This window comes from Coffea arabica, chromosome 6e (genome assembly GCF_036785885.1).
Source record: "Coffea arabica cultivar ET-39 chromosome 6e, Coffea Arabica ET-39 HiFi, whole genome shotgun sequence".
In the NCBI taxonomy this organism is placed as follows: Eukaryota; Viridiplantae; Streptophyta; class Magnoliopsida; order Gentianales; family Rubiaceae; genus Coffea; species Coffea arabica.
The window spans coordinates 7,805,499-7,830,977 of NC_092321.1; the positions used below are offsets into that span (position 1 = coordinate 7,805,499).

The 25,479-nt window shown below is 38.3% G+C and overlaps 2 protein-coding genes, 1 long non-coding RNA gene and 1 pseudogene across 4 annotated transcripts; 1 reads left to right on the plus strand and 3 right to left on the minus strand.

Moving 5' to 3' along the window:
- Positions 1-302: 302 nt before the first annotated feature.
- LOC113697420 (aldehyde dehydrogenase family 2 member C4-like) lies at positions 303-3,161 on the minus strand (annotated as a pseudogene).
- A 5,565-nt stretch (positions 3,162-8,726) lies between these two features.
- LOC113694869 (uncharacterized) lies at positions 8,727-9,335 on the minus strand. The gene is made up of 2 exons (XR_003449495.2): positions 9,148-9,335; positions 8,727-8,938 (listed from the first exon to the last, which is right to left on the minus strand). It is a non-coding gene; the product is annotated as an uncharacterized lncRNA (long non-coding RNA).
- A 9,624-nt stretch (positions 9,336-18,959) lies between these two features.
- LOC113695124 (ras-related protein RHN1) lies at positions 18,960-22,893 on the plus strand. Of its 2 annotated transcripts, none has more exons than XM_027214101.2 (8): positions 18,960-19,390; positions 19,779-19,856; positions 19,947-20,114; positions 20,392-20,440; positions 21,024-21,097; positions 21,399-21,492; positions 21,636-21,760; positions 22,486-22,893. In XM_027214101.2, the coding sequence occupies exons 1-7, from the start codon at positions 19,352-19,354 to the stop codon at positions 21,734-21,736; spliced, it is 603 nt and encodes a 200-aa protein (XP_027069902.1). In that variant the 5' UTR covers positions 18,960-19,351; the 3' UTR covers positions 21,737-21,760; positions 22,486-22,893. The 2 variants fall into 2 exon arrangements, with proteins under 2 accessions (XP_027069902.1, XP_027069904.1); XM_027214103.2 differs by having other exon boundaries at positions 18,961-19,394.
- Positions 22,894-23,332: 439 nt separating this feature from the next.
- LOC113695123 (uncharacterized) lies at positions 23,333-25,428 on the minus strand. The gene has a single exon (XM_027214099.2). The coding sequence runs from the start codon at positions 24,740-24,742 to the stop codon at positions 23,888-23,890; it is 855 nt and encodes a 284-aa protein (XP_027069900.1). The 5' UTR covers positions 24,743-25,428; the 3' UTR covers positions 23,333-23,887.
- Between the last annotated feature and the right edge of the window lie 51 nt (positions 25,429-25,479).

The following is a 25,479-nucleotide window of genomic DNA, read 5'->3' on the forward strand; positions in this document are numbered from 1 at the left end:
TCTTTACAATTGTGGAAAAAATTCAATTTATATTTTGCTATTATAAGAGTTTTCAGTCAACATTAATGTAATATTTCTTATCTGAATGTGCATGTGACGTGAGACTAAAAACAAAATAGTTGGACATATCATTCTAGTTTTCAGCAACAATTTCTTGAAAAATTAACCATTAAACTGGAGCCTTAGTGCTTAGTTGGTTTTTTTTTTATAAAAAAAAAAGTTATTCGGTTGAAAAAAAATTATACCATTTTAGTTCTCAGTAACAATTTCTTGAAAAATTGACCATTGTAATAATAGTTAATCATTCTTTTGAGATCCTATCCCCTTAAAAAGAAGTCCTGATCTATCCCATATGACATCCGTAAACATCACTGAGAAATTTAAACATCCGTAAAACAATTACATCATCTCAAGGAAGGCATTTCGCGTTTCCTGCAACAGGAAAGCCATTCCCCCAGTGGGTCAAAGCGAAGGAGAATTATATAGAGGAGTTACAACAGACGTAGTATGAAGATACTGATCCAGGGCTTGCATGCCAAAGTCTCTGCCAAACCCACTCATTTTATACCCACCAAATGGACAGTCAACATGAAAAGCCAGGTAACAATTTATCCAAATGATTCCTGCCCGGATTGATCTTGACACGGTGTTGGCTATGTTCAGGTCCTTGGTCAAAATGCCTGCCGCAAGTCCATATTTTGTGGCATTGGCTCTCTTTATCGCCTCCTCAACAGTCCTGCAGATTCGCAACACGCCCCCAAATTTAAAAACAAAATCAACAGTCCGATAAAATGGTCATAGTGCTGATTTGTTGAACTAGATTTCATTAGAACTTGCTGCAAAATATTCCATTTGGAGCCAAAGCCCATGTAAGAATTTTACCTGAACTTCAGGAGCGAAATTACAGGTCCAAGATGCATGCAGAAAAAAGAGTGAAACAAAAAGAACTACAACATTAATCAAGGCGTCTTTTCTGAAACATCCGGAGAAAGAGAGAGCCTATAAGTTAATTAAAGACAAAGCTTACCTTAACATCTGAGAAGACTGTTGGCTCAATGCAACTAATATCCCTTCTCGCCGCAAGGTTTGCCACCTTCTGCCTTACCAAGTTCGATGCATGACAGTATTTTATCAAACTGTTTCTTGTCCACCTGCAAAATCGTTTGAATTTTAGAGCATCTGAAGGATCTTGTTAGGCTGTTGCAGAAAATTGTGTATAAAGGTTCTGTAAATGGAAATTGACAATTATTCAATGAGGAAATCATTCCTTGATGACAAAAATGCTTCAACCTGTACGAATTAAGAAGCTCTCTGGGTTTCCATAACGGAAAAGAAAGTTTCAAATGATCAAAATCTTACTTGGGGTCCCTGATCTGAGCGAGGATCGAAAGGATCACCAACAACCCAAGTTTTTGTCTTCTCCACTAATTTCTTGAAAAATTCTTCATAAATCCCTTCTTGGACGAAAATACGAGAACTTGCCACACATACTTCGCCCAGGAAAAAGAATTTAACTCTTACCACACCTACTTTCTGTAGATAATTCAGTCAATATAGTTCCTACAGTCTTCACCTTGTTCCATAGACTGCCCTGAAGTACAAGATTAGCTGCAGTATCAACATCTGCATCATCAAAAACAATGAAAGGGTTCCTGCCCCCCAGTTCCAGTGAAACTGATTTCAAATTGCTTTTAGCTGCAGCTTCCATTACTAAACGTCCTACTCCTGTGGACCCAGTAAAAGCAACCTATAGACCCCCCAAAAAAAAAAAGAAAAAACCAAAACTTCTTCAAATTGTGATGTCAACGTGCAAACATGTAATTTTCAAACCAAAAATTTTCCCGGAAAAGGAAGCAATTCTTTAGAAGTTGAAAATTGAACCTTGTCAATATCCATGTGAGATGAAACGGCAGCACCAGCGGTGTGTCCATATCCTGGTACAACATTGAATACTCCATCTGGAATGCCAGCCTGTACATTGAAAATGTACGAGGATAATCAATCATTAAGGCCAAAAGAAAAAAAAGGTTGGATAAGTAGCCTGCTATGATCTGTATACACCGTTCCGTTGACATTACTCCTGAGGTGAATAAAGCTGACCAAAATTTGATCTTACTTTCTTTGCTAAATGAGCACAGTAAAGAGCTGAAAGCGGAGTCTGTTCAGCTGGCTTTATGACAGCCTGCAGCTAATGCTGGTGCGACTTTAAGGAACAGAATATTGCAGGGATAGTTCCAGGGAATGATGATTCCAACAACTCCAATTGGCTCGCGCAAGGTGCAACCTTGAAATTCCCCCGTCATCTTCAAAGTTTCTCCGTGGATTTTATCAGCTGCTCCTGCATAGTACCGCAGAGTCTCAGTTACAACTTACAAGGGGAATGTCAACGGCCTTGAGACAATGGAACAACTTCCCAGCATCAAGTGCATCCAGGGCTGCTATTTCCTCTACATTTTCATCAATCAAGTCCGCCAATTTCAGAATCAATTTTCTCCTCCCCTGATTGCATCATCATGGAGAAATTAATCAAAATTCAAAAGGCTGTAATGTGTGTTACTTTGCCTTCAATCAGGAAAGGAAAGATCTAAGGGAACAGAAGAACATACGATACGGGGCCTGGCAAACGTGGCCAGGGGCCATTGTCGAAAGCCTCTCGCTGCAGCCTTTACAGCTAAATCAACATCTTCCTTGTCACCTTCTGCAATTCTTGCCGTTGGTTCCCCTGTTCTTGGATCAATCGTCTCATACGTCCTCCCTGTAAATGATCAGAACCGATACTGTATCAACTGATATAAGAATACCATTGATTGATCATAATCATATGCTTGAGCTTGCTTAGAGGCACATATACTACAGTAACATATTCAAAAATTATAACCATAAAACTTGTGAATGTAAACACTACTAGCAATATGAAAACTTATAATTCCGACAATACAAAATGAAATCATAGAAACTTAAGCCCATAAGAATTCAGGAAAAGCAAAGACCTGAAACAGAATCAACAAAATCTCCATTGATAAATAGCTTGGTGAACCTTATCTTTGGAATCACAGAGGAACCCTCTAATTTTTCATTGGTCTCCGCAGCCATTGAGGTATAGCATGGAAGCATGGTAGCAGGTATACGAATTGCTAAAGCTATTGCAAAGTGAAAATAATGTTGTAGGACACTGAACTGACACAATTCCCAGATTAGTTGGAACACATGGACTGGGCCAAATTATACGGATAGTATGTTTTGTACTGAACTTTGCATGTGAATCAATAATCATGACTTCCTGCTCCTGGAAGCTCCCTTCAATCATAAGCCAAAGTCTTGTGTACCCGTTGGATCACGGGTCTCACGCGTTCAATTTCAGTCCAGTTGAGGGCAAATTAGTTTCTTTTAATTTTCTTATACTATAACCTTGCTTGTTTACACTTTGTCTAGATTTATTTGACGGTATACCTTTACCTGTTTGAACTGGAAGTTTTGGAGCCGCTGGTGTGGTGATTATGGCACCTCTTGCATCTTTTACGCAGTGATAGTATAGTTGGTTCACGTGCTCACGTCACTACTGCGTCGGCTAAAATAGAATTTTTACGTTTTTTATTTTGAAGCTAGTGAATGAAATTTGTTAGTCTTCTCTTAAAATCATCCCAAATCCCTTTAATTATTTGAATTATTTAGGAGGTATTTAAATATATAAATTACAAATTATTATGATATTTAAAATATGTTTTGATAATTAGTGAATTATAAATTTGAATACCTCTTAAAAAAATCCAAATAATTAGAGAGATTTGGGTGGATTTCAAATCTTTCATTAAATCCCTTAATTCAAACGAAGCATGAAAGTACTTGGTAAAGTATTTGCAATTCACTCAAATCATTCTAATAGTTTGAATTGCTTAAGAAGTTTTAGATTTGTTATTCATTAATTATTAGGATACATCTTAAATAAATATTATAATAAGCAGTGATTTACAAATCCAAATGGCTCTTAAGTAATCTAAACAACTAGAGGGATTTGAAAAGATTTTAAATCTAAACGGAACCAGAGATAATTTTTTGATGTTTAGTTTCGATAAAATAACAATATGGAAATGACGTTAAAAACTGCAATATTAGTTGGAAACTTGACTAGTCCGAAGCTGGGCAGTGGAGATTTAAAAAGCGCCCTAACCAACAGAGCGAAATTCATTTGGGCTATCATTCATTTGGGCCCAAATCACGGAGACGGATCCTAACCTGGTTGGACTACCATTAAGCTACCATTTATGGCGTGACGACTCTTAAACTGTTTAGCCGTCTGTTCCCTCAAGGGAAGTCTGATGATGACTGATATCTGTGGGCCGAAATGGATTCAGCGGTTAAGAAAATCATGAATGTATGTATTCAAACCCAAATCCCATAAGAAAATCATGGATTTTGGGTTCATGTGTTCATGTGAGGTTTGTACTCGTACAATCTGAACCCATATTCAGACCGAGATTCATGATTAGTTGATGATATTTTAATCAAAAGAGTTAGTTGACGATGTTTTACGCTTTTAGTTCATAATTCTTACTTTTAACATTCTTGAACGTTATTTAAAAAAAGTAACCTGAAATTCATTTCTGCATCAAATCGCCTTATGGAATTGCCAGTCCAAACTTCTTGGATATCAATATTGGTATTTATGTCATTTAATTAGTGCCTTGCACATTTGGAGTCAAAGTCAATATAACCACAGTGCCAGAGGGTAATATGTTATGTTTAACTTCAGAAGAGTAATTGCCCAGATTTTGACTGCAACTTTTTCTTTCCTTTTTCCTCAATTTCTAACTCCTTCAAACATATCTTCTATCAGAATAATGGCCTAGCACCCTTACCTTTTTTTCACTCAATGGCCTCTCAATATGGAAGATGAATGACTCTCTTTATCTACACAAATAGGTTTAGATTTATAGTAACGTAACCTAATAATCTCAGAAACTCTTTGTCAAATTTAGTTATGCATGCTTGTGGCAGAAATCTAGATTTCAATATATTGAAAGAGATTTTCCTTATACCCATGGTGTGCAGAAAATCTTTTGCTAAAGTCATCCATTATATACAAGCAAGCAATTACCTCTGATTAACCAGGTCTTTTGATTTTCTATTTGCTCTAGATTAACTCCATCTCCTACTTTTATCTGTAAAAAAAGACAAGGTACATACAATACGGTTCAGCGAAATGGAATTCAAAGTCGTATTACCATCTATGCACTTTTTTAACACTCTTCTCCATACAATACAACCCCATGAACTCCCCATGTTTGAAGAACAAGCCTACGAGCTGAGTTTCTGTGGAAACCATACTCGATCAGTTGAAACTGAGTTTCCACCAAATAGATGCATTGAGCATAAAGATACGACTCAAGATTGCCATAAACCAACATCTTGATCACCACACTACTTATGCCTTCTCCACAGAATATGATCAGTATATATTAAGCCACCACTAAAACGTACTAATCAAAGTATTCTTACACGTCCGCGTCGATCCTTTTCATGAAAAATGCTTGGAGGGATCAGCAAAGCGCATCGAGAAAGATCGAGACAGGAGATCATTCTGAACTGGTTCATCATCTAACATCTGCCCATCATCAAAGTTCTGCATATAACTTTGTGCATCGTAAGGGGACTTCACCTGCACCCGAGGCTCAAGTATTTTCCTCTTTTCTTTCAGCAACTTTCTCCATAATGCCTTCAAGGACTGCTTCTTGAATCCTGGGGAATTATTATCCTTAGCTGCAGCGAACTTTTCGAGCTCGTTGTAATCGTAGGGCCGTCCCAGATAGATGTTTCGTGTACTGCTCGACCTGCGCGGCCAATTGCCTGTGACGTCCATAGCTGTACAGAGCAGCCTAGAAGCAAGTTACGCATCAGCGTAGAAGGCTGTCATATAGGAGGGCCTATCTAACTAATAATGGTGGGGTGGTTTTTGATGACTAGATTAGTCCAAATTGACTACCAGAATTTGCTATCATTGTTGGAGTATAATTTTCTTCGATCAAATTTGACCGGCCAACCATTAAAGAATTGTGTTTGGTCAGGGAAATTTATTAAAGATTGGGATTTGACAATTGGTATAAAGCAGGTGAGGAATTTGTAGCAGCTTGCTTATCCAAGTTGTATTTGTATGGGTCCTCCATATATAAATATATCCTTTTTGACCTTCAACTAGAAGCACGTGATTTGCACAAAGGAGGATCGTTTTGGGCAATTTGACACAGCTAGAGCTTTTTCTACTCAGCTTCCGCGTCCTTACCCCCAAAAAAAAAAAAAAAAAAAAACACACACAAACACACACACACACACTAATAAGCTTCTGGGGTTGAACTTTAGCCTAAAAAGATGCCCAAAAAGATCCTGTTCAAAGGTTGCTCTTATTGACATCTAAATAATCAAACGGAGCTAATTCTTGATTTGGCCCTTCAGAATAACAAATGTGTCGTCAAAATAGAGGATTGCGTACATCAATTGAAACGCTCAACTAATTGTACTAATTTTTTTCCATTTTGAGACTCCAAAAGTGTTCGATATCACTCCTATAACCGTGCAATTAGTTTCTGCCGATTTGGCCCTTTAATTACAAAAAGGCTTTGATGGATCAAGTGAAACCTTCGGTATTCCAGGGGCTCAAACCACATACAATAGAATGCTAATGTTCAAGATGAATAACTAATTATCAAAGTGGTGAATTGGCACATTCAAAATCGCATGTTTTGGAAGAGTAGGCCTGTTGTAGACGGAACAGAAATTAAGCAAGACGGTGATAAAGAAGATTGATAGCATTCCTTTGGTGCAGGGATATTAAATCTCAATACAGTGCGCCCCAAAAGAAATGAGGGAGGACTGGGTATTGTTGATTTGACATTATGGAATAGGTGCTTGGCGTTAAAGGTCACATGGAATATTTGCAGCAAATAAGATTCTTTATGGGTTAAGTGGGTATGTGCAGTTTTGCTCAGGAATACATCATTTGGTGCTTGAAAATACCTTGAAACTGCTCGTGGGAAAGGAGAAAGATTTTGCAGATGAAAACTATGGCTCAACCTCACATTGGGAAGGTTCTTGGAAACGGGAAAAGTATAAATTTCTGGTACGAAAGTTGGCACTGAGTGGACCATTTGTACTAGAAATATTCTATGAAACTCTTGCATTTTTTTGGAATTTCTTCAGCTGATCGTGTGGCTAAGTGTATATCAAATGGCAAGTGGAGATGGCCTGTAGGTAGGAAATGCACTAGAGAAGTAAAGGAATTAACGAAAAGCTACTCCTGAGCTATTAGTGCCTTTAGCTGATCAGGAAGATGGCACTTATTGGGCTGCTCATGCTTCTGGTAACTTCACTGTTAAATCTGCTCTCAAGTTGTTGAGACGATTACGTGGTATAGTGCCTGGCACCCTTTAATTTGGGGAAGAAGCAGTATTCCTCTGCTTTCTTTCATTTTATGGTTGTTATGCAAGCGATGACTGAATATGCTAGTTGAATATACCAAAGATTTTTATCCATATATATATATATATATATATATATATATATATATATATATGAGGTGTTGAGTCATTCCACTCATTGCCAATTGATTTTGACACAGAAGTCCAACTTATTTTAACATAATATCAGAGTTGGGCCTTGTGTTTGTTTGTCATTTCGTGGGTTTGTTTGTTACTCCGTTTATTTCATCTGTGACTTGGCTCTTGCTCTAGTTTAAACCCATTTGTCAAGTCACGTTTGCGAGGGGTGTTAGTTGAATATCCCAGATTGATATTTTAAGAATTGCCAGCCATATATATAAGGTTTTGAGCCACTCCATGATTGCCAATTGATTTTGAGATGAGAGTCCAACTTATTTTAACGGAATACATTTGATAGGGTGTGAAGACGGGGTATGGTTCTTCAGGATAGTAGCTGCGTGTTTTGCTTGGAGGTTGAAGAGCCCATAGATCGTATTTTCTTTCAATGCAGGGTTGGGACCTGGGCTTTGGGATGGGGATTGTCATTTCAATGCTTTAGCAGTGTAAATAGTTAGCGGTTTTTTTTTTCCCCTATCTCTTGTACAAACTTTCTTGCGGAGATAAATAAAACATCTTTGATTCTTTTTTAAGAAACCAGTGACTCCTGTAACTGAAATTGTCACCCGCATATGCTGCTTTGCTGCATTTGTATCTTCAATTTTGTTTCTTTTTGTTGTTCAAGGCAACAAGCGAAATGCAACTTTGTCATATCTCCTAGTTCGTCGATAAATACGATACACTTCTCAATTTGGTTTCAGGATTTTACATAAACCAAATCAACTGATCATGGACAGTCACATAATTATTCTATGATTAACAACTTAGTTTTAGCATCGTGATACGTGCGATGACTGTTGGTTCACCCAACTATTAGGAGTGCATTACTCTTTTTGATTCATGTGCTGAAGGAAATTGTAGAGCAAACGTCTATCTAATGATCCAGCCATTAAGATAGGAGCTCCAAGGTATAAAACGATCAGAATGAATTAAAGTTCTTGACAAATTTAACAGAAGTGTCCACCAAAATGGCAAGAGAGCAACTTGAAACTCTTGATCATTGATTGAATAGCCAAGAAGCCTTGTTGATGCCTTAGTTAACTCATTCATCGTCAGGAATTGGGCAATTTCTCCAAAAACAATTACGACAATTATCGCCAGAAATGCTTTTTTTTTTTTTTTAATTATACCTCAGAACCAATTTCTTTACAAGCGTAGACAGAAGTACAAAAAATGATATATATCTCCGTCCAAACAAATGGAGAAAATACATAAAGAATTTACTAGTAATTTCTATAAAAAAAAAAAAAGAATTGGGGCCGAGAAGAAAGAATAAGCTCAATGAACCAAGTATGTAATAGCCAGCGCCACCAGTAGAAGAACATAGGCAAAACCTTGATCAATTGCAGTGCCTGCATTCAAAACCATTAAGAATATATTAAGACTTAATTACCAACACCTCCAATCACGAAAAAAAAAATTTTAGAGCCTATGCAGACAACAACTACCAGTAGCTGAAAAATGCTAAAAGTAAAAGGCAAAAATCGAATCTTGATATTCGTTTACCATATCAATCAGGACTTAATAAGAAGAAGACGAAGAATATGGAAAAGGGACTCACCATCATTAGAAGGAGGGCCGATCGGTGCAGGGGAAGGGGCCGTGATGCTTTGTCCACGGCTCAATTCAAAAAGCGCCAACATGATGAAACCGATAATTGGAAGTGCAAACGATCTGGCGGAGTTCATCCTGTATATAATTGGAAGAAACAGAGTAGTATTCCAAAGGGGAGCAAAAAAGATTGAATTGTCTGTGAGGTTGAAGGGAAGAAAAGTTGAAAGAATTGGCGAAATGGGAAACTGAGGATGGGAGGACGAATGAAGAAAGTGCGGGAGGTCCTATATATATATACATATGTATCCATACCTGGGGTGTATGGACGTGGGGGGGAGCGTGGGTACGGAGTTGGTTAGAGAGCAAAAACAAGAAAATGAAGGTTCTGGGAAATACCAGCTGGAGAGGAGCAGGAGTGAGGTAAAAGGTACGCGCCAAACTAGCACGGTGTCTATAATTTGACGCGGCTGCCGGCTCCATTGACATTTGACCCAGACTCGCTTGAATATTATTTCCTGTGGGAAGAAAGGAAGCCATGATGGTGGGGCGGGGAAGAGGAGTGGGAAAAGGTGGGACGGTATGATTGGTAAGACGTGGACATTAGTTGAAGAATCGACCACTTCATTTTTCTAGAAGTCAAATTAGTCAGCCAAGTGATAATACCCCCTCCAACTCCAAATTTGCCTCGTTAGTTAGTGCAAAGAAAACTAGAAAAGAAAGGTCTTTCTTTGCGACACCACACGGAGAAGAGAAAAGGGAAACAAAAACAAAAATAAACCAGGGGAAAATGGTCTTGGTACCTAATTTTCAGTTTTTTGTAACATCTACCACATGGCATATGCTTGCTTGCTTTCCAGATGTTGGATTGGTACGAGTTTTGCAGCAGTCACAGTTAGGCATCGTCGTTTAGATCTTTGAGGCTCCATTCCGTAAGCAAACTTTTCAAAAATTTTCAGGATTAAGAATTTGCATCAGACTTCTTTAAGTCAAGAAAGTTTAGTCCTATCTACTTGGTGGCTGTTGCCTCCTTGCTTTTTTTTTTTCCCCTTTTTCGGGTGTTAAAAATACAAGGGGAACTAGAGAACGGGGCTTCTGTGTCATATCGCAAATGGAAAGCGCCATCTGAGAACGGGCTCGGATTCGGGAATACAGAGCCATGTGACAGATGGGGCACCCTGGTGGTTGCCAGTCTCTGCAAGAACCTTGGGCAAGTTTTTATGTTCACAGTTTCTGGATTGAATACAAAACTACTATACAGATGATGGGCCGGGAAAGACTTCTAGTGTTGGGCCGATGAATAACACAAATGAGACCCAGCTGATACAAGGAAGCCACCAAATTCTGTAATGTTTAAGGAAGAGTCGGTAGCAGTAATCCCGTCGAAGGATTTGCCTTCTACAATGTTGCATAATTGTAACTTGAAAACAAATTTGATTACTTAAATCCTTCTCGACTAAGATCACCGGAGAGATTAGAGATTAGACATCACCCGTCCAGTCTTACTCAGGCATATGCATCTAAGAACTGTAAAGATTAGACAGCTACAGGCCTACAATTCTGCCAAAGAGAAGGGGAGGCTAATATTTGGCAAATTGTAGCTAAAAGGTGACCAAATCCTAGCTTTAGAAGAAACTAAAGTTTGTATATATAATGTGTATCTCGTTACAGAACTCCTTTTTACATAGCCATCCAAAACAAAAAAAAAAGGAACTGGTTTATCTGATATGAAGAGCAAGAAAGATATTGTGCATGGGCATCAACAAACCATTGTATCCAGATAATTTTTGACCCAAAATGATGTGATTTCCTAATTGCATTCCATTGATTTTCTCTGCTCTACAAGAAGACCTGAACAATCCTCGACCCATTACTAGCTTGCACTTGCAGGGGCAACTTCAAAATGTGAAATGTGACCTACCAAGAAGTCAAGTGTGGTAAAGAGCAAGTACATCTTACCTGGAACGGCATCAGTTCTGTGTCTTTTTATGGAACCCCTGACTAGGAACTGCATCAGCATCACCCCACTCCCTGTCCCCTAAACCAGAAAGGCCGTTTAAACAAAAAGCCGCCCTCGTGTACATACATATGATCCAACACAATATCAGTCCCTGTTACTATCACACTTGCGAAGGAAACCACCAAAAGAAGACTATGTCCAATGCCTTTCCGAATATAGAATTACTTTCCCCTACATCATGCTTTAATGAGAAAGTAGAAACCTTCCTGGTTTGATTCGCTGGCAAATAATTGGCCCCTCAAAGTTCAGCTCTTCCCTAGACAGTCGCAACAAAACATAGAAGAAGAAACTTTTTCCTTTCGCTGTAAAAGAATGTCCATTCAGGCAATTATGAGACTTTTCACTCTTGCAGTTAAAAAGATTTCCATGATAAACTTGGGATCATTAGTTTCATATACACTGAAATGAAAAAACCAAGTTTACACAGTTTTAGTAAGTAGCATTTATGACGCAAGAAGTGATTATCTAGTCCTAGAAGCAACTGTGGTAGTGGGTCAGGACAAGTTTACAACTATGTTTTAACTTATCAGGCCATGGCTCAGCGAGTCGGGCAACTGTGACTCATTTCGTCGGACAAAGACAAATCAGCTTGCTTACTTGGCACCCGAAACTTCCTAACATCCCTCCTATGCTATATACGACGTCAAAATTCACAAAACCGTATGATAAGCTACCAGCAAATTAATACAAGAGCAAGAACAGAAGAGAAAACGATATCAGGAGGATTCAAGCAAGAAGATGTGCCATCAGGACGGGGGATGTTCATTTGCAGACTCGAGGAACTTGGAGGTGCAAAGGAGAAGGCGTGGCTTCCTGGAATCTGGTGAGATCGATGACTATATACAAAGAACAACAAGAGTGTCTGAATCTTCAGGAGGAGCAAACGTGGCGAAGCTGCAATGCCTATGTTCGCCCACCCATCATCCAGGCTCCTTTAGGTGCAGACAGCATCAGGCTAAATATGTGTGGGGGGCGAGGTTGTGCAGGAGTTTTGGAAGCTGAGTAGAAGAAAGGATACAGTTCAGTCCGAGGATGTTCACATGTAATGAAACAACATTTCTGTGGTTCACAGGATGGAGATTTATATCATCATGTATACTTATCATGTATACAAGTTTGCTGCCTCTGTCCAAACACTTCGTTCCTTCAATCCCCAGGATCCTCAACCAAATGCTTGTTGCTGTACTTTCAAATTAATTAATTGTACTGAATTTTAGTCTCTTGAATAAAATTTTGTGCATCCAGATACGGATGGAGGATACAAAGGCTTGAAAATTAGTCCATCAAATAAGATCTCAAACAAGTATCCATACGCTGCAATTGAGTCCACGGCTTGGATTGCAAATGAGTTTGCGTCTACTTTGCGGGTTCCTCGGAGTATTCAGTCAAGTGATAATCATCGGACTACACGTCAGCCGCTAACAAACCTGCGGCAATTCGACTCATTTCCGCCAGACAGTCATCTTTGCTGATCTTCCCTTATCCTTTTACTAGTTGAAAAAGGCCGTCATTCGTTTTCTTTTTTTTTTTTATATACTTTTGTCCAGCAAAATAATTCCCAAAATGAGAAAAAAAAAAAAAAGTTCCCAATGACGCACCAGACATTAAATACTCCAAAGTGGAGAGCGGTGATATGACAATCCAGAGTGCTCTCCTTAAATGCTAGTATTTCTTTAGGTAAAATTAGGAAACTAGAATTTAATGGAGGTGTCAAGCAAAGAGTTTATTTGGACGGTAAAAAAAAAAAAAAACTTTTTCGATTGCATCATAAACAACCACTGAACTTTGGCTTAGTGACCACAAAAAAAAAAGTACTAAGTTTCTCTTTGAACCATAGGTGAGGGTTTAAATTCTACTTACAATGAAAAAAATTTAAAAGAAGTGTCAAAGCACCCCTTTAGTCTACTAGCCCCCTAGATTAAGATGGATTACATTATAAGAATGTTTTTTTTTTCTCTAAATTAGAATAGATTACGTTACAAGAATGTTATTAGAGCACCCTTTTGGTCTACTAACTTTCCAGATTCGGATAGATTAGGTTATAATAATGTTATCACCTTTAGATTATGATAGATTAAGTTATAAAAATGTTATCATTACTGTAAAAAAAATTGCATCATAAACACATTTTCAGTCATCTTTTATATTCAAACAAACCCAATGCACTGATTGGCTTTGTAAGCAAATGGACGAAAATGCAGAAGCCAAATGAGTGATACGGTTGACGTTAAATCATCTCACCTTATCCTCTTAAGGACCAGTAAGTATTTGGCGTATTTTCCCCCAAGGAGGAAAAAAGGAAAACGAGAAAGAAAAAGGTGGTATCAAATGACTAGGATATTACGACATCTCTATCGGGCATGATTTGAGCATGTACCTAATTCAATTGAACTTTATCCAATGGATTGTGACATCCAAAGAGATTTAAGTTTTTTTATTTGCTGCAACCATCAATTAATTACCACATCCACTCCTCCAATCGCTTAAGAAACTCGAACCAACCCTGTGGGATATCTTTGAATCATTAACATGGCCAGGGGAAAAAACGTAAAGATGAATTAAGTTCCCATACCGACCCTGATGGAAGTGGAACCACTCGCTCAATTCATTTATCAATAAATATAGAATATTGCCAAGTGAATTTTAGGTGCAATAGTTATTATTTATTTGCTTCAGATATTTGTACCGGCTGCCATGCCATCATTATCGTTATCCTGATCCTGCTCTAGAATTTTTATTTTATTTTTTTTTTTAATTTTTACCCCATTGGCCTTGTCACGGCGCATTAATCTCATTAAGCTTTTGACTTTCATCGTTTAGAACGGAAGCTGGTTAAGTGCTGGATGGTGGCATCCATTTTATGTGGGGCTTCTCCATTTCCTCAATAAATAAATAAATAAATAAAACCTCCACATCTCTTCATTTTCTAAAATATTAATTTAAAAAACACAATAAATAATTTGAGATTCTAACTTATATATAAACATAATAAATATTAGTTGCAATTCCTCTTAAATTTGTTGATTGCGTTGTACGTGCAGCAAAATGCACATGAGATGGACTCCTCCTCCTGTATTTTAATGTAAAGAGGTTTCTTCGTCGATGGCTCCTTGCGTTAGAATTTTCCGTTTTAAAATAATCATCAGAAGTTAGATAGAAACGAGAAAGACAACTAATAAATTAAATGCAATTATGGGTGTGCGATGACAGCTAAATAATGAAATTTCTCTTCAGGCGAAGGAAGCTGCTTGTCGAGTTATGGGGGAGGCACACACGACGGAGAGGATCTGAATCGAGGTTAGTAGTAGTATAACATAAAGTGGAAATAAAGGACAAAATCCATCGTCGTACTTTACAAAACCTCCAAACTGGCAAGTGGATCCCAAGTGCGTGCATCTGGTACTCCACCTTTAACATCCGACTCCACGGAGATTGCAGTTAAAGAATTCATGCAGAAATCCAGGATCCATATTAAAACTGACTGTGCTATATAATAACCATGCCTGAGAATGTGAAAAATATAAACTGAAACGAGGATGTAAAAAGGCAACTAGGGTAATATTTGCCGGTTGATCAACAATCTTAGACGTAAGAATATACAAGAAAAGTCATACACACACACACACATATATATATATAAATATATATATATGCCGGCTCCATGAAAAAGCAGCAGTTATATAATATTGCCCTTTTTTTTTCATGAAATTGCCAAGAAGTTTATGCAAAAACAGAGGCATATCACACAAGGAGGCAATTAATTGATTGAGGACTTAATACTAGTACAAGGGCTCCCTGATCATGTGGATTCAACCGATTTGGGAGAAAGAGAAGCGCTGTTGTGATGGACAGGCATGGACTTTGATCTCTTGAAATAGGCAGTAGAATTGGAGCGATGAAACCTGCACCTGAACGATCCCTGATGAGTCGTGGGCGAGCAGAGACACTGCTGCTGCCCTTTTGGAGACGAAGAATTCTGGCCGTTGGCACTCTTGGGGGATGTTGTGGTTTCCACCGTGATGCCACCGCCAGCTGGGCCGCGGGGGTGGTGGGAGGAGGCCATTTAATTACTACCAGAGAGAGAGAGAGAATGGAAGAAAACCATATGGCAAGAGAGTCTTGTTGTGGTGTATATGATATAAGAAGAGGAGATCTGATTCTCAAATATAAAAAAGGTTTATCCCCTTTTGGTTTTGGGGGTGGGGGAAAAAAAAAAATAGAATACTAACAAAAAGGAATTATCTCCATCAACAAGTGCTGTGGTGTGGCCCCTTTCTCCTTTCTTTTTCTTCTTTTATTTATCAATTTCTCATTTTTTTTTTTCTCTCTTTAGTGGATTTTCCACTTTACCTCCTCAAAATTCGTTATCGTTTTACTTTTCTTGATTGGTCTGCATTTCTAGGGAGGGGCGACTGTTGATTTCATTCTTGGCTTTTTGTGCGCAGAACTAGAGTACTGGTCTTCAAACGTTCTTCCCATCCCTGGGAACGGGAATGGAGCTGTAGTGCAGCCCCTCTCGACTGGTACTTGTCAGATGACCCCATCTCATCGTATCGAAACAGGTCTCACACTGCCAATATTCTTGTCACTCCCTGCATAAATTGCCCAAAGATAGTTGGGACATGGGACATTGAGTTAAGTGGTCCATAGAGATAAAAAGAGTCATGCTAATCTCTCAGCCGAGAGGTACTTCTGTGCATTGATTATTAATTAGGTAAATTTCTTTGGAGCGAGTGCATATTCGATTTGTTTTTGCCAAAGCAAAGGTTCGCTGAGTAAAGCAATCTGTGGAATTTTTTTATTAATAAAAGAATTCGCATTCGAGTGCACTGCATAAACCCCAGCCCCGTTTGAAAGGTGAGTTTTTTGAGTGTTTATCTAAAACTTTACTGTAATTTATGTAGAAGTTTTTTAAAAAAATTTTGAAGTGTGTTTTTTTTTTTTAATATTTTGAAGTGTATAGTTTAAAATTTTAAAAAGTTTTTTGAGATTATTGTAATTAAAATTTTTAAAAAACTTGTAGCAAACAAACATGACAAAAAATTTGACTTCCAAACAAGACCCCCGTTTCTGCCAATTATATGGAGGGATAAGACGCATGGGAGTAATTTGCGAATTGTGAGTGCAATGGGTAATTTTAGCATATTTTGCGTTCTACTTCTCATCGGATGTGACCCTTTGAAATACAGGTGACACCTAATTGTGGTTAGGATAGGATAAGACTAACGAACATTGAAAGTTTAGTGAAGTAATTTTAATTTAGCCCACATACTAGTATTAGTTACTAACCATGGTTGGGCTTAATTAACACACCAGTTGTAACTATAAGGCAAGGAACAAAATCCAAGCAAGCACGTGGGAATGCAATGGGGAGATTGGTCCATGAAGAGATGATGTTCCGTCTGGGACATCATGTTTGGATCTGCGAACACGTATTAGATTCTATGATCCTCTCTCTATCAACAAAGACTATTATGAATTATCAATTCCAGGGGTAATAGTTATTCAATACTACTCTCTGTCTATTACCAGAATAAGCAACAGTCCACAGTTCGCGCTAGTAGATTGTCCATCACCTCCACGCGTTTCTTCTAGCAAACAATCTGGCCTACGTGGAAATTCAGATTTCAGATTAATTATGTAGATATGGTCAGATTTAAAAGATGAATTAAACTCACTCGTATTCGAATTGAATTTGATTCGATGAAAATTTGTTTGAATCAATTAGTTAAGTCAAATTTAAATAGTATTTTTTATTCGATAAATTTTGAAAGCCGGTTTTGAACTTAGCTTGTTTAGTATTGAAATTTAACTGTACAGATTTTAAATTAGTCGAATGCCTCGACGCAAGTTCAATTGGATAAAAATTCGTTCGAGTTTGGCTTGACAAATAAACAAATTAAGTTTGAACACAAAATCAAGTTTGTTACAATAATCACACAATTTTGAATAGATGTTTGGTTTTAATTAAATTGGTTTCCACCCCTAAATATCACTTTAATCAATCAATGGATCATTACCAAACTTTTTTTTTCCCCATCTTTTCGTTAAAAAGACCACAAGTGTTCATACATTCACCAGGGGTTTGTATAGAGCCATAAAAGTAGTAGACGATTTAATTCTTCTATTAACGATTTCTTCAGATTACATCTCCCAGCGGGCGACCATTCGAAAGGAGATGCTAAACGTAATTAACGATTTCAACCCGTAATTATCACTTGACTTTGAGGTTCACTCTAACTGTGTGAAAGTGAAACCATAATGCATATGTTCACTAATCACACAAGACAACAAAAGAAATGGGAAACAAAAAAATTGAAAGAAAGGGATTAAAAAGCTTTTAGAAACTACTCGATCCTGTCATCCCGGTGGTGGTCAACGTCATGCAGATAATTTTCTCAATTTGTAGAATATTCTTAGCAAATTAATTCGAGGTTATGTTACATCTCTTTCTTTTAATTAATGTGAGCCCACACTAGTGTGTGTGGTACAACTTTTTTCTTTTTTATAATCTGCTCATCTTGACTTAGGAGTAATAACAATAACAATAATGGGATGGGATGATTTTCTGAATACAGTATATAATTTTGGACTCCTCCACCTTTCGCTCAGGCATTGACAGAGGGGAGGGACCGGACCCCGCCTTAAGCTCATGGTCCATCATCATATACAATGGAGGACCTGTTGAAATGGATAGAAGATGCCATCAACTCATCCTTACCACTAACCGCCAAATCAGCCATCAAAACCAAACAGGAAAATATGCTTTCTTTCTGATAGACAACCGATGCAGCGGCCGGCCAGCAGCTACGTTACCCGGCCATGATAAATTAGTATTCAATTCAAATGGATTTGGTTTTGCGTTTTTAGACTTTTACCTCGCGTTAGCTGGATGAGGATTAACGAAGCCAATAAAATGGCTTAGTCTGGTTGTTGAAAGCTAGTTACTTTCTCAAGTTGTTGATACTCAAAAGGTGCTAGAATCTTGTAAATAAACTGCAATTTGAATTGAAGAACGTTGGATTGGTTTCCTTTCAAAGTGGGGTTTTGGTTTTTGGACGGGAACAACAAACATAGATTAAATAGCTCGAGGAGTGGCAGTATTCTGGGTAGAAAAATCAATAGTTATGGGAAAACCTGCTGCCTTGCTCTCGTGGACCATACAAATGCCATGTCTCTTCTGGAAACTTGCATCAAAGCCGCTTTGAGGGATAAAGTAACATAGTACCAGGGTTGAAGGCCCAAGGCCCTCTCTCTGTTGGACAGGTGCAAAACTGAGAATTTGGTTATATGCCAAGTTATGAAGCTCAAAAGTCATGAAACTTCATGGGTCTCCACATGTCGGCAGGTGCCACAAAGTAAGGGTTTATGACCCTTCCTAGCACAAAAAAGTATACTCCCTCCATCCCACTTTGATAGTCATGTTTTTCTTTTTTGTCTGTTTCAAATTATAGTCTAGTTTCCAATTGAAGAATGTAGTTATATTTTAATTTTTCTAAAATACCCTTATTCAATGTTAGTTGTTGTTACTATAAACCTATCCCATTTAATGAGAGTTGATTCTTTTTTTACCATCAATTCAAGTTTTCATAAACTTATACTCTAATTAATGTGAGGGTATTTTAGGAAAATAGCTACCTAAATTGATTGTTCCAACAAAGTTAACTGCTTTTTCTTAAACTGTGTAAAAAAACAATCAGGACTATCAAAGTAGGACAGAGGGAGTATATAAAATAAAAGTTATGAAACTTCTACCTTGATTATTAAATCAAAATCTGATTAACCAAAATCAAGAAATTAACACAACAAATCTTGAATACCACCATGTCCTTTTGCTACGTGATAGAGAAGAACAAAGAGGCCTGATGACGTGGCCTCTAGCTAAGCAAACCAAAATCAGCAAAACTTACCAGTCAACGACAGAGCTTCATTACCTAACGTTCTTTCTTTTGAATTTTACTAATAGGGACAGGGATGGTTTTCTAGCGTTGTGCTTACTTCGGGCTAGCTCGACTACTTAGATGTTAAGGAAAATCCGTGGTTTCTTTAACCAATCTTAGACATTTGGTTATCGTCCCCCCAAAAGAATATACTGCTGTACAAGGATTACCAGTGTAAATCTTCCTCTCCTGATTGATTCCTCTGTTCTTTTGTTGTAAACTAAATTCTTCCGGTGGTGGAAATAACCGAGTTGATGGCTCCAACGGGGAACAAGAATATACAATCCAAGCTGGTGGGTATGTCTTCCCTTTCTCTTTTACTGCTAGTACTGGATTCTCATGCAGTTCATGTTTCAAATATAGCAGTAATCTTATTATGTTTCTTTGCCGGATGTTTCTGGGATGATCACTAAAACTCTTCTTATACCTCCCGGAGTTTGAAATTTTCACGAATTTTATTCACTGAAGTTCTGAAATTTCAATTTCTTTTACTATGTGTATTGCGATCCCTCTGGTTTTCTGCTTTTGATTATCTACTGTAATTTTAGTTCGTCTGGTCATGATTTGCCCGAGAAATTCTCTACTTCAGCTTGGTCTTCTGCACTGCACAATAAGAAAACTTGTTGTATACTTAATTGACTAGGTATGCTGCAGAATTAACCTATTCATCCCTTTTTTTAGGTGCTTCTTGGGGACATGGGGACTGGGAAGACCAGTTTAGCATTAAGATTTGTCAAAGGCCAGTTCCATGATTTTGAGGTACAGTTCATTCAATTATGCTTTATCTCATTCTTTATTGTAACTATGTCTTTTGACGCCATTGAGTGAGCTTTTAACCATGACGTTCAGGAATCAACCATTGGAGCAGCCTTCTTTACTCAAGTCTTGTCACTCAACGAAGCTACCATAAAATTTGATATATGGGACACAGCAGGACAGGAACGTTATCATAGTTTAGCTCCAATGTACTATCGAGGTGCAGCTGCTGCTGTTATAGTTTATGATATCACAAACGCGGTATTGGCACTCACTTTTTTTACCCTTTTTCTGTTATTGATTGCACTTATGGAGAAGAACAAGTACTGATATTATCAAAGATGATGCAATTTTAACTAGTACTGACATTGTCAAAGTTAATGGGATTTTCCCTTTTGTTTCCGAAGAGAAGAGGAGGGGAACATAAAGTTGAAAAGAACACGAGGAAACCAGTGGGAATTTAATCTGAATATAATTGATAACATCACTGACTAGCAATTACTATTTAGACTGACATGTGCTGAAATTGTGGCTTCAGGATTCATTTGAACGGGCCAAAAAGTGGGTTCAACAACTGCAGCGACACGGTAAGATCATCTCCAAACCTTTCTCCTGTTGCTTTTATTCTTTTCTTGACAAGAAATTGGAACTTATACCGACGATGAGTTTCCCTTTTGACTGAAAGAAAACCCCGGAAAGGAAGAGGGTTGACGAGTACAAAACTACTGCGTTTATTCTGCATTGGTTGTGAAAGGACTAGGTGCAGGTGTGCAAGTGTTGAGGAAAATACCTTACCTCTTGAGCTAGCTTTTGGAGTGGGAAGGCTCAGGAACGCCCAAGTATAACTATTACGTATCAGCACAAAATTGCTACTCATCAAAAGAGAGGAAGATTTAACCCTGAGACATAGCCCCGTTTGTCAGAACCAATCTTTCATCACTTTTTTATTTCGTTAATTTGTCCAGCCTTGTAAACTTATTTACCTTTCCTGACAAAATGTTTTGCAAAGAAACAAATCGAACAGTATTTGAATTTCGTGAAAGCAGTCTGCATTACAAAACTGAATAGTATATGAAGCAGTTTGGAATCTAATTGCTTTACATTTGGTATTATTGCATGTTTTTGATTGTTGAAAGTTCTTTCATCTTAACTCATCATATACTTTTGTAGGAAATTCCAATATGATTGTGGCTTTGGTGGCAAACAAGGCCGACTTAAGTTCAGACAGAACGGTGGAAAATGAGGTACTTGTAGTTGGTTTTCCAATCAATAGCTTCACTTCATTTCAAGTAGACATGGATAGCATCCAAAAGTCCTATTATGATTACTATTCTTATTATTATTATTTCCTTTCTTTCTTTGGTTAGAACATTTTACTCAAGCTTCATGATGATTGTTGGTATAGTTATTTAGACATTTGTTGTCCGTCTATTAAGCATGCTTTTCTATCTGATAAGTTTTCCTCCCTCTTCTTCACACGCCCTCAAAGCCCTTTCCTTGATTTTAAACTGAATGAAAGTTCTCCCATTCGTTAATAACTTTCAGGAAGGGGAGCATTATGCTAGAGAAAATGGCTTGCTATTCTTTGAAACTTCAGCAAAAACTGCACAGAATGTGAATGAGCTATTTTATGAAATAGGTAATTTCTCTCACTAATTTCTCTAGCATCTTGGAAATACGTATGAAATATGTCATACATATTACCAGGCATTAAATTATAAGCCGGTGGTCATGCGAGGTAGAATCGCCTGGTGCTGCTGACTAATGCTCATACATTTGCAGCCAAAAGTTTGGCAAAGGCAGTCCATATACGACAAGCTGGAATGAAACTGCAAAGCAGATCTGCAGATCAGAGAAGAGGGCTCTTTTGCTGCTCTGGATGAAGACAAACATGATTGTAGGAAAACGTAAGTTTTTAGCCTAATATTGTGCATCTCTCATGTTGCTGGTCATTCTTCATGGTAAGTCGAGGAAATTCAGTGGCAGACGAGGCCTTTTTAGATTAATTGCAAACTTCGCTATTACTCTGTAATGAAGTCAATTTTTTTTTTGGTTGGCTTGTGAGGCTAATCTAAACATTGAAAGTACTTTTTAAAATTTGCTAAACTTGGGTCTGCGCCGTAGAAATTTTAGACACAGGACAAGAAAGATTCGGAAATGTTGGCAGTGGGAATTTTCGCAATAAACTTGTTCATTTGGTGTAAGTAGTGGACGCGAAATGTTGGGACTTGGGGAACAGGTAAATGGAAGTGAAGTGAAAACAACCCCCTGGTGAGTTGACCATTCTTCAATGAAATGTTTAGAATGTCATAATTGATACCCCATAAAACTATTTGTAGTGATCTTCTGTGACCCATTAGTTGTTTCATCTCATCCATCAATATGAGAAACAGTTAAAAGAAGTCAATGCAGCAAGGAAACTTGTAAAGTGAGACTGGGTGAGTCTCCATATGTTGATAGATTTGGGGGCATAATAGAAATTTTGTTTTACGGGAGCACATTTTATTTCTTACTCGGCATCCAATATGATTCTAGGTTACTAGTTTTTCCTTGTATTTATATAGTACCTGTTTTTGTTAAAAGTTCAGTATATCTTTCTAATGCGGTTTCTTTGCCATGACACTGTTTACAGGTCCCTTCACAAGAAGCGAAAACTCACTGATACTGGTGGAAACTCTAAAACTAGCATCGTGGTGCATAACTGCTGTCCAATACCATTGTTTCCTGAGGAGATAAAAGGGACAGAAGAGGAAGAGAGAAGAGGGGGGAGGGGGGGGGGGTTGTTCCTGCATCTTCATGTGTTACTTTTGAAAGCTACAAATTCTTTGATTGCTTTGGATGCTTTGTATACTTGTGCGCATAACATTAATTTCCAAGTCGAGCACTAATCTTCGGTGAATATGATGGATGATATTAGAGCCAGGTTTCAATAATAAACAAGAGAATAAATTGTAACAGAGAATTGGACATTTCCTATGACCTCTCCCATTTTTCTTAATTAATCAAAGTTTTCTGCCTAGTTATGATGGCCCTTTTCTCATCTTGTGAATGGGCATTATTTGCCCTTCCTTGCAACGATCTTTAGTCTTACATGTGCAAAGAACAAAACAGGGCCTCTTATCGAGGATTACAAGTCACTCCCTGCAGATTGGGTCAAGCACCCAGTTCGACAAAGAGCAAAACGTACTGAAAGAAAAGGAAAAATTAAAGAAAAAGGAAACGAAAAGAAAGTATACCAATCGAAGCACTAATTTGAGTTTAGCAGAGCTAGCAACATGCATGAAATTCATCTAAAAGACATCTCATCGCTACATGGGGAACAAAATCTTTCGAATCCAACAGAACATAGGGCCAAAGTCCCTGCCCTCGGACTCAAAAAAAAAAATATATCAGTTCTCGTGCTCTCAGGCAATGAAGCTTCTACTTTTCTTGGGGCCTGGTGTGCTATACCTAGAGATTAACGGCAAGAGGCATCCTCATCAAAGTGGACAAAAGCCCGCATATACAACATTGGCACAAATTCATAGGAATCGGCACACGATGTTTTATCAAAAACAGGGATTTTGTTGCCTGTTCTTTGGTCCACCGATCATTTCACGTGCATCATTACAATCCCCACAAGTACAAGATGAATTAAGCGCTCGGTGTCTCCTTCCAAAGCCAGTAGAAATGTACTTGGATTATGTAAAACAAAAGATTGCCTCTTGAAAATATACACAAGTAGGCAAGACAAAACAAAAACTGTACTTATTAGACGAAGAGATGGACACTCGCAAGGCAACTCTGGATTAGGATATAAGCGTGGCCTCGGCAAAAGAGCCATGGTCAAGCCTAGAGGCAAAAGCGTTCGCCTGAATAAGGGCTCAGATTTCTCTTTTTAAGAGTACCTTTTTCATCTTTTTCATTCAATAACAAGTTTCCATTAAACAAAGTAAACACTGACGAAAAGAGAAAGAAAGGGACCAAAGCTACATAGTGAACAGTAGAAAAAACTAACCTGGAAAACTAACGTGGGAATTCGGATACCTAAATTTTTACCACGAAGGAGAAGTACACGGTGACCCTGAAGTTGATGAAGACGAAATGCCCTCATTATTGGAATCACTACCGGAGGTGGCAAGGGAACGAGCGTCCCTCAAAGAAATTGAACATGCCTGAGCTGGAAGCTTTTTTATCGGAGATAATGGAGGGGTCATTGGAAGTGAGGAAGGACTAGACGCAGTCGTCGATTTAGCATTATCGTTATCATCTTCTCCAGAAGAACAGTTGGTGTCTAGACGAGACGGTGATGAATCAGGCGTCTCAAATGGGGTAGCCACCCTGCTAGGCCTGTTGCCAACATTGTCATAAATCGGATTGCTTATGTATATATAAGTTTCCTTGCTGCTCCCACCACAAAATTCATCGTTGCGAGTGCTTGTACTGTCAAGAGGTGCCTCATGAATGAGTCTTGGTGGTGCCAGGGGTACAAAGGAAGGCGATGATGGTAGAGAAAAGACATGCCGGTGTAGTTCATTAGGGCTAGAGGTCGGTTGTTGATTAGGAATCTGAGAATCACGTTGCTTCTCGAGGTCCTCATTGCTTTCGTTGCCATAAACTGCGGGGAAGAGGAAGTTTCTTGGAGCATGCAGAACGCCATGAGCATAGAAGGCACTGAGAGATGGAGTTCCCGAAAGGTCCTGATCATGTTCCGGGGAGCCATCATTAGAGGTGGCGGCAGCTCTGGAGTTGGGAATGTTGGAAGTGGAAGCTCGCAGTGGCCGTCTGCGGCGGAGTAAAAGAGAGCAGTAGAGCTGAGCCAACAGGACCAAGACCAGTCCTAGTACTATGCCAATGCTCACAACCACAATTAGTGTTGCTCCCATTATTACCTGGGAAGTACCCTTCATCTCTTTTCCCCGAGTGTCTGTGTGCGTTCAAGTCTGTGACTCTGTGTCTGTGTGCGCGTAAGTTAGGAAATGAGAATGGCACTGTAATAATTAATAAATGGGCTGTTGGAACCATTGACGGTGACAAAAGATTTTGGCGGGCAAAGCTGTCTTCGGTCTTTAACTTATTTTACTCCATTCACCTTTTTGAGCATATTTTAGTCTTGACCTGTGGCCTTTGGGCTCGTGACAAGGAATTGGGAATCTTTGCTGGGAATTTTGAATAGGATTTTCATTTTTTTTCTGTAGAAGTAGTGGTGATATGACATATGTGAGATAAAAAAATTATTATAAACATAAAAATGTGTATTAGAAGATGGATTTATGATGCAAGAAAATAACTTTTGAACAAGTGCGTGCTATCCAAACACACTAAATTGTCCATTAATACAATTTTCACTTTCAAATTCTGGTATAATCAGGTTAACTGAAGCAGTATGTTATTAAAAAATGGGCCTCAGGCAAATCCCACTTATGGAATCCAAATATCTTATGAAATGGCTTACGAGCGCAGATCCATAACAAAACCTATTCATTTTCCATGCGAGAATCACCCTACCATGCCAGCCTTGCTGCACTTGGAAGTTCTAGCTCGTCATCATGGTCAGCTAGGGAACGTGACAAAAGAACGGCGTACAACTTCCCAGCAAAAAGAACTAATTTCCTACCAACCAATTAAGAGATCTATTTGGGGCAAC

Excerpts from the sequence above, each read along its gene's own strand:
- LOC113695124 (XM_027214101.2), top strand. The coding sequence starts at position 19,352 with ATGGCTCCAACGGGGAACAAGAATATACAATCCAAGCTG. Across the intron at positions 19,857-19,946 it reads GCCAGTTCCATGATTTTGAG|GAATCAACCATTGGAGCAGC; the intron begins GTACAGTTCATT and ends CATGACGTTCAG. Across the intron at positions 20,441-21,023 it reads TCAACAACTGCAGCGACACG|GAAATTCCAATATGATTGTG; the intron begins GTAAGATCATCT and ends ATACTTTTGTAG.
- LOC113695123 (XM_027214099.2), bottom strand. The coding sequence starts at position 24,742 with ATGAAGGGTACTTCCCAGGTAATAATGGGAGCAACACTAATTGTGGTT.